This window comes from Homarus americanus, unplaced genomic scaffold (genome assembly GCF_018991925.1).
Source record: "Homarus americanus isolate GMGI-L3 unplaced genomic scaffold, GMGI_Hamer_2.0 scaffold34354, whole genome shotgun sequence".
Lineage (NCBI taxonomy): Eukaryota > Metazoa > Arthropoda > Malacostraca > Decapoda > Nephropidae > Homarus > Homarus americanus.
Window position 1 is genome coordinate 355,001 of NW_024727436.1, and position 17,361 is coordinate 372,361.

The window sequence follows — 17,361 nt, forward strand, 5'->3', positions numbered from 1 at the left end:
TTTGAGTCTGTCTATCTAGCTATCGATCCATCTATCTTCCTATCCATCTGTTAATCTCTCTCTCTCTCTCTCTCTCTCTCTCTCTCTCTCTCTCTCTCTCTCTCTCTCTTCTCGACCATACAGTGTTTACTGACAATCAACAGATAGTGGACATTGTGTGTTTGTCCCTACACACACACACACACAAACACCACAACAAACTCGTCAATTATCATAAAAACGAAAACAAACAAACGAATAAAAACGTTGACCCAAAACTATACATGAAACGTTCTGGTATAAAAATAAAGGTCACATATCGTTAATACAACTGAGGTCAACAATGACCTCCCACTAGCTTCCTGTGACTGACATCTGGAAACCTTTTACGATACAATTCTCTTCATCTTTAACCCCTTGAGTACGAGGTCAACGTACCAAGGGGTTGTCATCGTACTCAAGGGGTTAAGTCATCGTACCCAAGGGGCTGTCATCGCACTTAAAGTCATCGTACTCAATGGGTTAGTCATCGTACTCAAGGGGTTAAGTCATCGTACTCAAGGGTTGTCATCGTACCAAGGGTTGTCATCGTACCAAGGTTAAGTCTCTACTTAAGGGTTGTCATCGTACTAAGGTTTCATCGTACTCAGGTTGTCATCGTACTCAAGGGGTTGTCACCCACTCAAGGTTGTCATCGTACCCGGGTTGTACGCACTCAAGGGTTGTCATCGTACTCATGTTGTCATCGTACTCAATGGGTTGTCATCGTACTCAATGGGTTGTCATCGTACTCAAATGGTTGATCATCGTACCCAAGGGTTGTCATCGCACTAGAGTTGTCATCGTACCAGGGGTTAAGTCATCGATCGGGTTGTCATCGTACTCAAGGGGTTGTCATCGTACCCAAGGGTTGTCATCGTACTCAATGTATGTCATCGTACTCAATGGGTTAAGTCATCGTACTCAATGGTTGTCATCGTACTCAATGGGTTGTCATCGTACCAAGGTTGTCATCGTACTCAATGGGTTGTCATCGTACTCAATGGGTTAAGTCATCGTACTCAATGGGTTTAAGTCATCGTACTCAATGGGTTAAGTCATCGTACTCAATGGGTTAAGTCATCGTACTCTAAGGGTTAAATTTCCAAATCTCTATACCATAAATCCTTCACGAAAAATATTGTCGAGGAACCAATAAAAATTGTCTTTATGAATCAAATTTTTCAACTGATGATTGGATTTAGTTGCTCTCTATTCTCTTTCTTTCACTCTTCTTCTATCATCTCTCTCATCCAAGACTTCTCTTCTCTCTCTCTCTCTCACATCAAAAAATTACCTCTTCTCCCCCCCGCCCCTGGAAGAAAATCACAGAGTCAGTGTTGCCAGATAAAGGTGCGCCATCCACTGCCCTGACACCTCACTTTGTATAACCCTGACGATCTGGCAATGGTGGGGTGGAGGGGTGGGGTTGTAGGGGTGGGGGTTGTAGGGGTGGGGGGTGGGTTGTATGGTGGTGGGTTGTGTGTGTAGTGTGTGTGTACATGTGTGTGTGTGTGTGTGTGTGTGTGTGTGTGTGAGTACAGCATATAAATACAAACTGGGGAGAAGAGGGCCAGTGGACGCGTCAGGGAGAGATGTGAGAGAAAGTTAGGGAGAGAAAGGGAGGAAGGGAGAAAAGTGAGAGAAAGTTAGGGAGAGAAAGGGAGTGAAGGGAGAGATGAGAGAAAGAGAGAAAGGGAGGAAGGGAGAGATGTGAGAGAAAGGGGAGAGAAAGGGAGTGAAGGGAGAGATGGAGAGAAAGTTAGGGAGAGAAAGGGAGGAAGGGAGAGATGAGAGAAAGTTAGGGAGAGAAAGGGAGTGAAGGAGAAAAGTGAGAGAAAGTTAGGGAGAGAAAGAGAGGAAGGGAGAGATGTGAGAGAAAGTTAGGGAGAGAAAGGGAGGAAGGAGATGTGAGAGAAAGGGAGAGAAAGGGAGGAAGGAGAGATGTGAGAGAAGTTAGGGAGAGAAAGGGAGTGAAGGGAGAGATGTGAGAGAAAGTTAGGGAGAGAAAGGGAGTGAAGGGAGAGAAAGTTAGGGAGATAAAGTTAGGGAGAGAAAGGGAGGAAGGGAGAGATGAGAGAAAGTTAGGGAGAGAAAGAGAGTGAAGGAGAGATGAGAGAAAGGGGAGAGAAAGGGAGTAAGGAGAGAAATAAGACTAATACAAAACAAAACATCAATAACAACAACAATAACAAAAAACACCAACAATAACAACAATAACAACAACAATAACAACAACAATAACAAAACCATCAACACCACCAACACCAATAACAATAACCTAACCCAACCAGGTGATCCAAAGGTAAATACCAATTAACCTCCAAATACCAGAAAGTCCGTCACCCAATAGACGGCATTACGGACGAACCAACACGAGATGCTTATATAATACTACCCCCTAACCCAACCCTGCCCTCCCCTAACCTAACCCTACCCTCTACCTCCCCTTAACCCAACTCCCACCACTTACCCTTAACCTAACCCCACCTCCTTAACCTAACCCTACCTGTTACCCCTAACCTAACCCTACCCCTACCCCTTAACCCAACTGTACCCTTACCCCTAACCTAACCCTACCCCTCACCCCTTAACCTAACTTCTTCCCTCCCCTTAACCTAACCCTACCTGTTACCCCTTAACCTAACTCCCTACCCTTACCCTTAATCCACCCTTACCCTCCCCTTAAGCACCCTGAGAGTTAAGGGCCATTGAGGCGTAAGTTGGCATTACGATAAATTACGTATATTGGGGTACTGTGGGGGGGTGAGAGGGAAGTAGGGAGGGGAGGAGGTAGAGAGTGGTGGAGGAGGTGGGGGTGAGGAGGTGATGGAGGAGGTGGGGTGAGGAGGTTACGGAGGTGGAGAAAGAGGGAGAGGAGGAGGAGGAGGAGGAGGTGGAGAGAAAAATGGAATGAATGAGAGAAGGGGAGAATGAAGGGTTAGGGGAGAAACAGTGAACAAAAACAGGGAGAGGAAACAGAAGAGGAGGAGAATAATAGACTAGAGGAGCGTGGAGAGACAGAGACAGACAGACAGATAAACAAGACCACACAACAGAATAATTATACAACAAAACTGGTAAACTTTTTTTCGTTGAGAATTTGGACGAGAAACTTAAGAATATGTAAGTGGTTCCGGAAGACACACACACACACACACACACACACACACACACACACACACACACACGCACACACCTTGAAGCCCCGGCCATGATTTGTTGACTGCATAAACAAGTGACTATATTTGTATCACCACAGTGCAGGATGGATGGGGTCAAGTCATCGTCCTCAAGGTCAAGTCATCGTCCTCAAGGTTAAAGTCATTGTCCTCAAGGCGTTGTCATCGTCCTCAAGGTTAAGTCATCGTCCCCAAGGGTTGTCATCGTCCCCTAGGGCTAAGTCATCGTCCTCAAGGTTGTCATCGTCCTCAGGTTGTCATCGTCCTCAAGGGTTAAGTCATCGTCCTCTAGGGGTTGTCATCGTCCTCAAGGGTCAAGTCATCGTCCTCAAGGGGTTAAAGTCATTGTCCTCAAGGGTTGTCATCGTCCCCAAGGGTCAAGTCATCGTCCTCAAGGGGTTAAAGTCATCCTCAAGGGTTAAGTCATCGTCCTCAAGGGTAAGTCATCGTCCTCAAGGGGTTAAGTCATCGTCCTCAAGGGTTAAGTCATCGTCCCTAGGGCTAAGTCATCGTCCTCAAGGGTCAAGTCATCGTCCCAAGGGTTGTCATCGTCCTCAAGGGTCGTCATCGTCCTCTAGGGTTGTCATCGTCCTCAAGGCTGTCATCGTCCCTCAAGGGGTCATCGTCCCCAATGGGTTATGTCATCGTCCTCAGTAAGTCACGTCCCGGTTGTCATCGTTCAAGTAAAGTCATCGTCCTCTAGGGTTAAGTCATCGTCCCAAGGGCTGTCATCGTCCTCAAGGCTGTCATCGTCCTCAAGGGGTGTCATCGTCCTCTAGGGTTGTCATCGTCCTCAAGCGTCATCGTCCTCTAGGGTTGTCATCGTCCTCACGGGTTGTCATCGTCCCCAAGGGCGTCATCGTCCCAGCGTCATCGTCCTCAAGGGTCAAGTCATCGTCCTCTAGGGTTGTCATCGTCCTCAAGGTTAAGTCATCGTCCTCAAGGGGTCAAGTCATCGTCCTCAAAGGGTTAAGCCATCGTCCTCAAGGTTGTCATCGTCCTCAAGGGGTCAAGTCATCGTCCTCAAAGGGTTGTCATCGTCCTCAAGGTTGTCATCGTCCTCAAGGTCAAGTCATCGTCCTCAAAGGGTTGTCATCGTCCTCAAGGGGTTGTCATCGTCCCTCAAGGGTCGTCATCGTCCTCAGGGTTGTCATCGTCCAAGGGAAGTCATCGTCCTCAAGGTCGTCATCGTCCTCGGGTTGTCATCGTCCCCAGGGGCCAAGTCATCGTCCTCAAGGGGTAAGTCATCGTCCTCAAGGGTTGCTTCATCGTCCTCAGTCGTCATCGTCCCCTAGGGTTGTCATCGTCCTCAAGGGCTAGTCATCGTCCTCATGCTGTCATCGTCCTCAATGGGTTATGTCATCGTCCTCAAGGGTTGTCATCGTCCTCAAGGGGTTGTCATCGTCCTCAAGGGCAGTCATCGTCCCCTAGGGTTAAGTCATCGTCCTCAGGCTGTCATCGTCCTCAAGGGCTGTCATCGTCCCCAAGGGCCGTCATCGTCCTAGGGCTAGCACGTCCCCAAGGGCTAAGTCATCGTCCCCCAGGGGTTGTCATCGTCCTCAAGGGTTGTCATCGTCCTCAAGGGTCAAGTCATCGTCCCTCTAGGGGTCAAGTCATCGTCCCCAAGGGTCAAGTCATCGTCCTCAGGGGTTAAGTCATCGTCCTCAAGGGGTTAAGTCATCGTCCTCAAGGGGTCAAGTCATCGTCCTCAAAGGGTTAAGTCATCGTCCTCAAGGGGTTAAGTCATCGTCCTCAAGGGTCAAGTCATCGTCCTCAAAGGTTAAGTCATCGTCCTCAAGGGTTAAGTCATCGTCCTCAAGGGGTCAAGTCATCGTCCTCAAGGGTTAAGTCATCGTCCTCAAGGGGTTAAGTCATCGTCCTCAAGGGGTCAAGTCATCGTCCTCTAGGGTTAAGTCATCGTCCTCAAGGGTTATTCGTCCTCCAAGGGGTCAAGTCATCGTCCTCAAAGGGTTAAGTCATCGTCCTCAAGGGTTAAGTCATCGTCCTCAAGGGTCAAGTCATCGTCCTCAAGGTTAAGTCATCGTCCTCAAGGGGTTAAGTCATCGTCCTCAAGGGTCAAGTCATCGTCCTCAAGGGTTAAGTCATCGTCCTCAAGGGTTAAGTCATCGTCCTCAAGGGGTCAAGTCATCGTCCTCAAAGGGTTAAGTCATCGTCCTCAAAACTCATTCCAGGGAAGTGACTTTGTGGGTCTAGAAAGATGAATACATAATAACAATATGCTAATGGGGTGAAGAAGACAAAAAAGGCAAATTAGGGAGATGAGTCAAACGTGTACCTTCCTCCTCCTCCAGACAGTTCCCCCCTCCTGAGTGTACCTTCCTCCTCCTCCTCCAGACAGTTCCTCCCCCCCTCCTGAGTGTACCTTCCTCCTCCTCCTCCTCCAGACAGTTCCCCCCCTCCTGAGTGTACCTTCATCCTCCTCCAGACAGTTCCCCCCCCTCAGTGTACCTTCCTCCTCCTCCTCCAGACAGTTCCTCAACCCTGGAGTTAAGTTTTCCCCAGATAATTTCCTTTTCCACCAAGGTTATTTCCCCTCCCTCCTCAGAGAATTCCCCTCTCTCCTTATCCAGTTACTAACCCTCCGAGCTCCTCCCAACCCAACCCAACCCAACCTAACCTAACCTAACCTAACCTAACACAATACATAAACTAACACAACCGTAATTACTTCACCACTTATGCATTTTCTTCTGGTTAACGAGGAACGATTTTATTCAGGAGAGACAAACAGACAAACACCCTATATACCCCTGCCGCCACTCAAAGGGTTAAATATAAACAAAAGATATATGATCATTACCTTACCTGTCCTCTATAGTGCTGTGGTGATGAAGATAAACCTTACCTCATGTGGAAGACAAATTAAACCCTTACCTGCTTACCTTCACACTAATTACAGTTACATACATATTAAATAGGAAATAATCACAACGACAACAATAATAATAATAATAATAATAATAATAACAGCAACAATAACAATAATAAAAGTAATAATAGTACATAATAATAATAATAATAATAATAATAATAATAATAACAGAAGAATCATACATTAACTTCCATGACGTCAAAATCACACTGAGACTCTATTGTAAATGAGAGAGAGAGAGAGAGCTAAAGTATTATCCTTGGAGAATCCGAATATCTGTACTTACCCGATAGCAGCTTGTTCTCACCTCGGCACGTCTATCCATCGGTACGTCTATCCTCCATAAGTCTATCCTCGGTACGTCTATCCGTCGGTGCGTCTCTATCCGTCGGTGCGTCTAGAAAGTGGAAACAAGGTAAATCAAACGACAAGATCTCAAAAGAGTTTCCTGTTCATTGTGCGTCACCAGGGAAGAATTATGGCCTTTTGTGGCCTCGTGGACCCTGATCTGGCCACCTGGAGCGTGTTATGGCCACCTGGAGCGGGTTATAGCCACCTGGAGCGGGTTATGGCCACCTGGAGCGGGCTATGGCCACCTGGAGCGGGTGATGGCCACCTGGAGCGGGCTATGGCCACCTGGAGCGGGTTATGGCCACCTGGAGCGGGTTATGGCCACCTGGAGCGGGTGATGGCCACCTGGAGCAGGCTATAGCCTGGAGCGGGTTATGGCCACCTGGAGCAGGTTATGGCCACCTGGGCAGGTTATGGCCACCTGGGCAGGTTATGGCCACCTGGAGCGGGTTATGGCCACCTGGAGCAGGTTATGGCCACCTGGAGCGAGTTATGCACCTGGAGCAGGTTAGGCCACCTGGAGCGGGTTGCAGCCACCTGGAGCAGTATGGCCACCTGGGCGGGTTATGGCCACCTGGCAGGTTATGGCCACTGGAGCGAGTTAGGCCACCTGGGCAGGTTACGGCCACCTGGAGCAGGCTATGGCCACCTGGAGCGGGATAGCCACCTGGGCGGGTTATGGCCACCTGGAGCGTGTTAGCCTGGAGCGGGTTATGGCCACCTGGAGCGGGTTATGGCCACCTGGAGCGGGTTATGGCCACCTGGAGCGGGTTATGGCTACCTGGAGCGGGTTATCGTTTTTAGTAAGTTAATAATACTTTTCTATGTTATCTTTAGGTGTATGTTGATGCTATATGGTTTTATAATTGATGCTAGAAGATATAATAATTAATAAAGTCTCAAAATGGATAAAAATATGAAAATAACTTACGCTCACAGTCTCCCTCACTCGACCGCTTCAGTATTCATCGTTTTCAAGTCACTTTTAACACATTTCTAAGTCTTTTTTTTTAAGTATAAAGAGGTGTTACAAGTTCCTATAAAATACCTTACAAGTTTCTTTACTAAATGATTGCAAAATATACTGGAAATTAATACTTTAAGGACAAAATTGCTTGCTAGATGCTATCAGTTATCTCCGGGGTCTTCCATGTTTACCGATAAGCGATTCAATTAGAAAAAGTATAATATCTCTATTTAATTGATCGTATATAAAATTTTTAACGATCTAGTAAATTAGATATATCATTTTAACGCGTCTCAGTAATTAAAAAGGGCATTTAACAAATATAAATAAATAATTTGTAAAATATCGAATCGTGTCCTCTGCCACAAGGCGCCAAAACTATTTTTGGCGGATATTCATTAAGCGAGTTTGCGATTATAATTCATGTCTCATTTTTCTTTCTCTACTAATTACGAATGCATATTAATGCGATTCTCTTTTTATAATTTTAGTATATTATATTCATGTCTGTAATATAGATTATTGGAATCTCTTTCAAACAATCGTAAAGTTTAATTATCGTCAAAAAATATTAAGTTTTTTTTTAAGTAAAGAAATTCGCATTAAATATAACAAAAAACACTATAAGCTCATTTTTACGAAAATTTATGAGCTTTTATTAAGAGATTTATTATATTTTATTTCTAAATAACAGTTCTGATTGTAAAAAGAAATTATTTGTGAATGCAACCGCTATTGGTACAATTTTATTACTACGCCCCAACAACTAAGGTCTTTAAGCTTGTGACACAGTAAAGATTATGAGAGAGAACTGTGTTGTGGTATAACAGTAATATTAACAACAACAACAATCACAGTAATAATATCAACAAGTGCAATAGCAACAATGAGAGAGAGAGAGAGAGAGAGAGAGAGAGACATAAATTAAAATATTTTTCTCTCTATTCACATCCTGGACACAAGTGGACACATATCAAATTAGTGTCCCTTCCATGCCTCCCTTACACACACGAACGTTATTTAAATAGTCACGAAAAAAATATAGTCACGTAATTGCTCTGTTCGTGGTACTTTTCTATCATTGGACATCAACTGAAGCTGAAGCGATGATTGGTGAAGCCATCCATAATGTAAACAAACTCTCAGCTGCGAGCACCAGACTATCAGATATTAACAAGAAAAACTATCAGTGTTCTCTACTTATGGTGAATTCCTGTAAATTATCAGCATCTTGATATAGTTTAGACACCGGACGATGAAAGTGAATAGTGTAGAATGTATTTAATAGACGATAAACATGATAATAAGCAAGAAATACCCGCTATCTTCAACAACCGGCGCGGGATGACTCGATGACTTGAGATGAATCCTCTGTCACCTACATTATGGCGGCTGGATTGTATGATTATAGGTAAGTGATGAGTTATATAATAATTGACTCCTTAATTAATAGGATTAGGGATTAATTTAGTGAGGATTTAGTTAATTGAATGGTGATTGGGATTAGAAACCAACCAATCTTGATCTAACCGAGTGATTCAGGCATGTTTAGTTTGGTTTGGTTAATTTTCATTGTTGTTGGTTGTATTGGCTTGACCAGAGCGACATCCTCATCTTGGTTGGCAACGATGTAGGTAAATAGTCCAAGATTAACTAATAATAGGATAAAAACGACTATTTCTTACCCACCAGTTCCCTCAACATCCATCACACCGAACTATCAACCCTCTTTAACTCTTTTTATCTCACGAAAAAAAGTATCCGCATTTCCGTAAAGTTGGGGAAATTAAATTTGATTTTCTCTTTTTCCCTGTACAGTCGTGGTTAAGCTTCCCTAGACAGTTTTGCTCAATACTAAAAAGAATTTCCCTCCAGTCCGAAAAATACCCAGAATTTCCCTCCAATCCGAAAAATATCCAGAATTTCCCTCCAATCCGAAAAATATCCAGAATTTCCCTCCAATCCGAAAAATATCCAGAATTTCCCTCCAATCCGAAAAATATCCAGAATTTCCCCCCAATCCTAAAAATATCCAGAATTTCCCTCCAATCCGAAAATATCCAGAATTTCCCTCCAATCCGAAAAATACCCAGAATTTACCTCCAATTAAAAAAAAGTATATATATATACGACACCCGATTTTTGCCTCCAATCCCAAACATTAAAAACATCTGCCAGTCCCAGATTTACACAGTGTTTCCCGTGGCTCTATTTTTACAGCAAGATGAACACGAGTAGTTAGTTGTTTACAGATGACACCAGTGAATACACTTGTTGCGGTGTAGAGCGTGACGATCTATCACCTCCTGGGCTCAGTGCGTGTTAGTGGTGGTCTTGTGGGATCTGAATACAATTAGATTCACTCTGGAATTCTTAATAAAGGGATCAGAGGAGTTTAGTGAGTGTAGGGGAGGAGAAGAGTGAGAGATGAGAGATTCTGTGTGTGTGTGTGTGTGTGTGTGTGTGTGTGTGTGTGTGCTGAGGAACTAGATGCATTTACACCCACTCGGCAAATTTTGATTTTATGGATCAGGAGGGGTTTAGCGAGAGAGAGAGAGAGAGAGAGAGAGAGAGAGAGAGAGGCATCTAGGTAAAATACATTTATTTCACCACTAATATGTAATGTAATGTGTATATATATATATATACAATGGTAAAATTTAACGTACACTGCATTATGTATTTGATGTTAGTTATGGTGAATTTAACACATTGATTAGTCATAGTTTGTGTTAATATGACATAACATGATATAACACCACATAACAGTATAATAACAGCACATACCTGTATAATAACAGGTGGGAACTGGGGCTGGCAGGACCCGCCATCAATTATTCATGTCAGCTGTTATGGTATTGGCGAACCTCCTGTTTACCTTGTAGCTGCCTAGTGCTGGGTAGACGGTAGACGGTAGACGGTAGACGGTAGACGGTAGATAAGAGGTATAAGAAGACAGACAGACAGACAGAGAGACAGATCATTACCGACAAACATACAGAAACGCTCCCCAAAAAATACCTAAACAAAATGGAATGCCTTTAATTTCTTCTCTTTCGTCTTAATGTTAAAATTCTGGGCATTATTGAGAATTTTCCCCTGTAATTAAGTCTCTGGGGGCTGATGCTGACGACCCTTTGTTGATGGTACGGTAGTTAGGATATTGTTCAGTGTCTGTCTGTCTGTTTTTCTCCCCGTCAATCTATCTATCAATCATTATATTCAAATAAATCAATTATTACTCTCACTGTTTTCTGTCTATCTGTCTGTTCCTGTCTCTTATCTCTCCTTCACCTGGGTCTCCTCCCCGTCTCTATCCACACACTGTATTGAGCGGTGATGTATATGCATTATCTCACCCTCTCTCTCTCTCGCCTTCCACCAGTGCTCAATCCCACGTTAGTATAATATCCCTGATGCTCTTTTGTTTCGCCACTTTACGTTCGCTTATCGCTTTCAGTGCTAATGTATACCGGTGAGGGTCAGTGAATAATGTTTGTGAGGGTATTTGGTTTAATTTGGTGTTATTTTATGTAGTTACGTCTGATTTTAATTATTTTGGGGGGAGAATTTACATGTTTTGTGGTTTTGTTTCAATCGTCTTATGTTGTGATTAGATTCCTGATGCTCATTTGTTTCTCCATATTTCCGTCTGTTTCAGTATTTATTGACGTCTGAATCAATGGCATTCTTTTTGGTTCGTCTGTGTGACTATGTCGTTTTCAAAATGCCTATAAATAAGTTTTCTTTATCTCAAATACGTAATATTTTTCTTTTTCTTTTTTTTTTGTTATTTTACCCGTCATTTGTTAGGAATATTTATGCTCTTTTGTTTCACCAGATGATTTTAGACGGATCCTTTGTGTACCAATATTTATTCATATCTACCGGGGGAAAAATTGTGGCTTGTCTGAAATTCTTTAAAATTTTGCAAAATTTTTAGTACGTGAAGGTTTCTTTATTTTATTATCGACAGAGAGAGAGAGAGAGAGAGAGAGAGAGAGAGCAGTTGGGTGTCATGCAGAGCCAGTACAGGTGAAGGTGTCATCTGCTTTAGTACAGTACCCAATATTTGGTGTGTGTGTGTGTGTGTGTGTGTGTGTGTGTGTGTGTGTGTGTGTGTGAATATCTGGTATTTCTGTTTATCGATCTGTTCAACTGAATACAGGTCTCTCTCTCTCAGACAGACAGATAGATACGACTAATTAACGAATTCTTACAACTAGGAGACAGCCAATCACAGACCATAATACTCGTGTTGGCCAATATATTAGCCAATCAAAGTCCAGAATACAAATCAGGCAGCCAATCACAACATATAAATCACATTCACAAAATCGCTAAATAAAACGGAATTAAAATCAAATTGAAAATAAAAATTAAACTCATTTATAATATTTTTTAATTGATGATTAATTTTTTTAGTTATTTTTCATATCAAACGGAATGAAAATATGATTAATATGTGATTAAGTCGCCATAATAAGTTCCCGCTAATGTTGGGCCAAATGACTCGGCAGCTGTGATGAAAACAAATATTTTTTTTATAAGTACTGTATATAATAATTTTTTTTTAGTTTTTCATGATGTTAATTTGAAGCGTAATGAAAAATATTTACGGTAAGGTGACAAATTAATTCTGCAAACACATCTGTCGCCTGACTAAACAGTTGATGGTATAAATATATTATTTTTTTTCATTTATATTACAAACACATATTTTCCATCCATATGCCATATGAACAAATAATTTTTTTATTTACCGTATTATTTAAGTTTTTATCGTGCTAATATTGTCAAAATTAGGAAAATTTTTAGAATACACATGTTAGTATCGCGTGAGGTTTTCCCGCCAAAAACGCCTGGCCAGCCATCAGCTGGTTTACATTAATAAACATAATTTTTTTTTAAAGCTTTCACATTTTTTTTGCAGTATCATATAACTATTATGAAATTTAAAATTACCCAAATTAGTATTAAGTGATTAAAGTAAAAGCGCTTTGACGTTCAAGATAAATTATGACAACTTCAAATTCTTCAATTTCCCGCCAAGACCCGCAAGACCTCAGTGCGTGACATGGCGGCGACGCTGGAGGATGTTCCACTAATTCTTCCTCTAGTAACTAATTTCTAAGTGTGTTTTTACCTTAAATAAGATATTTATATATATACTACCTAAAGTGACGTTTAAAATTCGATCTAATCTTTAAAATGACTTCGAGAGCGCTGAAATAATTTATAATAATGATAAATATAGTACAGCAGTAAGCAATGGTAAGAAACATTAAAATAACTTATAAAACCTACACACAATTTATAAGTATTTCTTTATTATTTTAAGTAAGTAAAGTTTATTAGTAGTAATATATTAAGTAGTGATATAGACAGTGTACTTAAACTGGTTCCCTGATATTAACAACAGGTTAAGTCTGGTACACTGATGGACGACAGATATGGAAGAAGTTGACTTGTGACGTAATACAGTTAACATAGAAAACGGGAGACAGGACAATAGAAAACGGGAGACAGGACAATAGAAAACGGGAGACAGGACAATAGAAAACGAGAGACAGGACAATATGATTAAACTCTTAGAAAACGGGAAATAGATCTTTAAATCCCTTATAGAAAACGGAAGAAGAGTATTACCCAATATTCTCTATAAAGTTATTAATTAATTAGAATATTTAATTCATCGAGGTATTTCTTTGTGTTGAAATAATTATAAATTAATCTTGATTTTTAGAATAAATTAATAGGGTAATTTTTTTAATGCTCATTATGTTAATTTTATTTTGTATTGATATGAAGTTTAATTATTATTGGTTCAAGCGTTTATTTCTGGTCTCTCATTGGCTAGTGAATCAACCAATCAGAGCCATCCTTTACCAATATTTATAGCCTTTAATTTACACCAATTTTACAAAAGTTTTTACACTTCATTTACAACTTTTTTGTATCTGATTTGCAAAAATTTTTAAACTTCATTTACAGCCTTTAATTTACACCTTATTTACAACAGATTTTACACCTTATTCACGACCTTTTTACATCTGATTTACAACATTTTACTACTTCATTTACACTTTTTTTACACCTCATTTACAGAAGTACAGTCCAGCGAGTGAGACAAAACCTTTTTTACACGATATATACCAACATTTACAGACCATTAATTTACACTTTTTTACACTTCATTTACAGCAATTACACCTTTTACATAATATATACCAACATTTACAGATCATTAATTTACACTTCATTTACAGCAATTACACCTTCTTTTACATGATATATACCAACATATACAGACCATTAATTTACACTTTTTTACACTTCATTTACAGCAATTACACCTTCTTTTACATAATATATACCAACATATACAGACCATTAATTTACACTTTTTTACACTTCATTTACAGCAATTACACCTTCTTTTACATGAATCGGCTGCTTGTCCAATTAACCCAAACGGTAGTTCCTTTGTTTTATTATAAAAGGTTGTAGATATAATTCCTGAGTGTATATCAACCGTAAGTCTCACTGTCTAGGAGTGAATGAGAAAGGGACGGCGTTTATGTATGATAAACGTTAGGTCACGTCCTTACGATATGACTTGAGGTGAGCTACTGAAGCTTAGGGGCATCGCAGTGCGTGCTTACAGGAATGCTGAGCTATGGGTCTCGCCCTCTTGGGTAAGTTGCCCGCTCACGTGTCAATCTCATGTCTTACTCATAGACAGTGGAAAGTTACAGGGTGGTGAATCTGAATATAATATCAGATGTATTGACCCATTTATATAATACGTTCTGTTGATGAGACAGGGGCCTATTACATACATAATATATACCAACATTTACAGATCATTAATTTACACTTCATTTACAGCAATTACACCTTCTTTTACATAATATATACCAACATTTACAGATCATTAATTTACACTTCATTTACAGCAATTACACCTTCTTTTACATAATATATACCAACATTTACAAACCATTAATTTACACTTTTTTACACTTCATTTACAGAAGTGTGCTGATCAGCGTGTGAGCAACAAGACTAAATATTACACCGTAGCCAGAACCATGCCAGCCTCAACCAAGATAGTGAAGGCTCTTATCTCCCTCATGAAAGCGTACAGTTGGCGTCAGTTCGTTCTACTTACGGAACACACCAGGAACTACCTCCAGATCAAAGAGGCCGTCAAGGTGAGGTTATGGGAGGTCAGGGTAGATGTGGAGAGGTTATGGTGAAGTTGGAAGGTTAGGTTTGAGGTAGTTATGGGAGGTTAGGGTGGGGTACGGGTGGTTATGGTAGGTGTGGGGAGGTTTAGGTGAAGTGTGGAGAGGTTATGTGAGGTTTTGAGAGGTTAAAGGAGGTTATGGAAGATGTGGGGAGGTTTAGGTGAAGTGTGGAGAGGTTATGTGAGGTTTTGAGAGGTTAAAGGAGGTTATGGTAGATGTGGGGAGGTTTAGGTGAAGTGTGGAGAGGTTATGTGAGGTTTTGAGAGGTTAAAGGAGGTTATGGAAGATGTGGGGAGGTTTAGGTGAAGTGTGGAGAGGTTATGTGAGGTTTTGAGAGGTTAAAGGAGGTTATGGAAGATGTGGGGAGGTTTAGGTGACGTTAGGATAGGTGTGGGGAGGTAATAGAGAGGTTATGGTAGGTAAGGGGAAGGTTATGAGAGGTTATGGAGAACAAACAGAGGAAAGTCAGGATAAACACGGAGGTTGAAAACGGTTGGTACATTAAAATAATCACTCTGTGTGTGTGTGTGTGTGTGTGTGTGTGTGTGTGTGTGTGTGTGTGTGTGTGTGTGTGTATATATGTGTGTGTGTGTGTGTGTGTGTGTGTGTGTGTGTGTGTGTGTGTGTGTGTGTGTGTGTGTATGTGTGTGTGTACATCCTCGCATTATTTTCATTATAACATTCAGGTGCTGTTCGAGGCTATATAAAATTGTTCTGTGTGTGTGAGAGAGAGAGAGAGAGAGAGATATGTGTGTTAGAGAGAGAGTGAGAGAGAGAATGTGTGAGAGAGAGAGAGAGAATATGTGTGTTAGAGAGAGAGTGAGAGAGAGAGAGAGAGAAATATACAGACAGAGAGAGAGAGAGAGAAGGAGGAAGTGAGGAGAGAGAGAGAGAGAGAGAGAGAGAGAGAATATGTGTGTTAGAGAGAGAGTGAGAGAGAGAAAGAGAAATATACAGACAGAAAGAGAGAGAAGGAGGAAGTGAGTGAGTGAGAGAGAGAGAGAATATGTGTGTTTGAGAGAGAGAGAGAGAGAGAAATATACAGACAGAAAGAGAGAGAAGGAGGAAGTGAGTGAGTGAGAGAGAGAGAGAGAAAGTGAGAGTGAGAGAGATGGTAGAGTAAGGAACCATCATACAGAACATATGATAACTGATCCTACCTGTAATGTAAACACCCCTTGTGTGTGTGTGTGTGTGTGTGTGTGTGTGTGTGTGTGTGATACAGAAAAAAAGAGATTATGAATATATTTACGTATACTCTCTCTCTCTCTCTCTCTCTCTCACCATGTATAACTATGAATACATATACATTACTTTATGAATACATGCATCACCATTACCACCACAGAGCTTCGCGGAGCACCATAGACTAAACATCACTCAGGAGTATAGTGTTCCCTATGACTACACCACCAACCGCTACCACATCATGCAGGAGATTGTACACAGCAGCCTACACGTGACCCGGGGTGAGTATGACCTTAATTTGACCTTAATTTTGACCCTGGGCTGAGTATGACCTTGATTTTGACCTCGGGGTGGTTATAACCTAACCTTCATCTTAATTTGACCTTAATTTTGACCCTGGGGTGAGTATGACCTAACCTCCACCTTGATTTGACCTTGATTTTGACCCCAGGGTGAGTATACTCATATATTTGACCTGACTTTGACCCCGGGGTGAGCTACCTGTTGATTATTGCCCAACACACCTGTCCGTATCATCTCGTTATTCTGCAATTTATGATCATTGTTGGTCACTGCAATTTGCTATCTCAACTGGCAATCATAACTGGCTATCTCAACTGTCCATTGGATCATAACTATAACACTAAGGGGGTGAGAAGTAATCCTTGATGCTCACTTGTCTTGTCAACAGCTTGTAGATTCAACACCTTCTAGATTATAAACGACATAACCTCTGGAGAAAATATAAACACGATGCTTACTTGTTTATAAATAGAGTATATATTTCCTTAAAGTGGGATTTATATATAAACAAGATCGTCGCGATGTGTCTTTTAACATTTATAAATCCTGGAGTTGTTGAAATATGAACACGATGTTCATTTGTTTTTCAACGCAATTTTAAGTCCATCAAGTTATAAATTTTAAACACGTTGTTGCTCGCTTATTTATTCATGGAGTTTGTTAGTCATGGAACTTATAAACTATAAACACTTTTACCATATATATATGTATATATATATATATATATATATATATATATATATATATATATATATATATATATATATATATATCATGTAAATCCACAATTGATTCCGATATCTTCAGAGGCAACCGAAGATGTCTGAATAAAGACGAAAGCTAAGGTACCTGTTGTTTCCATTTTCCCGAACATAAATATATATATATATATATATATATATATATATATATATATATATATATATATATATATATATATATATATATATATATATATATATATATACGCTGATGTTCACTTGTTTTTTCGAGTTTATTTACGTATTTGGGGCAATTACATAAAAGTGCATATTTTGTTAATAGGTAGATGTAGATTTACAGGTAGATAGACAGGTAGACACTAATGTATGTAAGCGCAGGTAAACATATACATGGAACTTAATTGTAAACACACGCACACACGCACACACAAATTATATCTCTCGTCACCCCCATAATGCTCTCAATTTGGCAAGTGATTGTGAT

At 40.7% G+C, this 17,361-nt stretch overlaps 1 protein-coding gene across 1 annotated transcript in view; it reads left to right on the forward strand.

Moving 5' to 3' along the window:
* The window catches only part of LOC121865857 (guanylate cyclase 32E-like), a 77,456-nt gene that overhangs the window by 17,987 nt on the left and 42,108 nt on the right, over positions 1 to 17,361 (forward strand). The window contains 2 exon segments of the mRNA XM_042365412.1: positions 14,449 to 14,628; positions 16,013 to 16,133. Coding sequence (XP_042221346.1) covers positions 14,449 to 14,628; positions 16,013 to 16,133 — 301 coding nt within the window.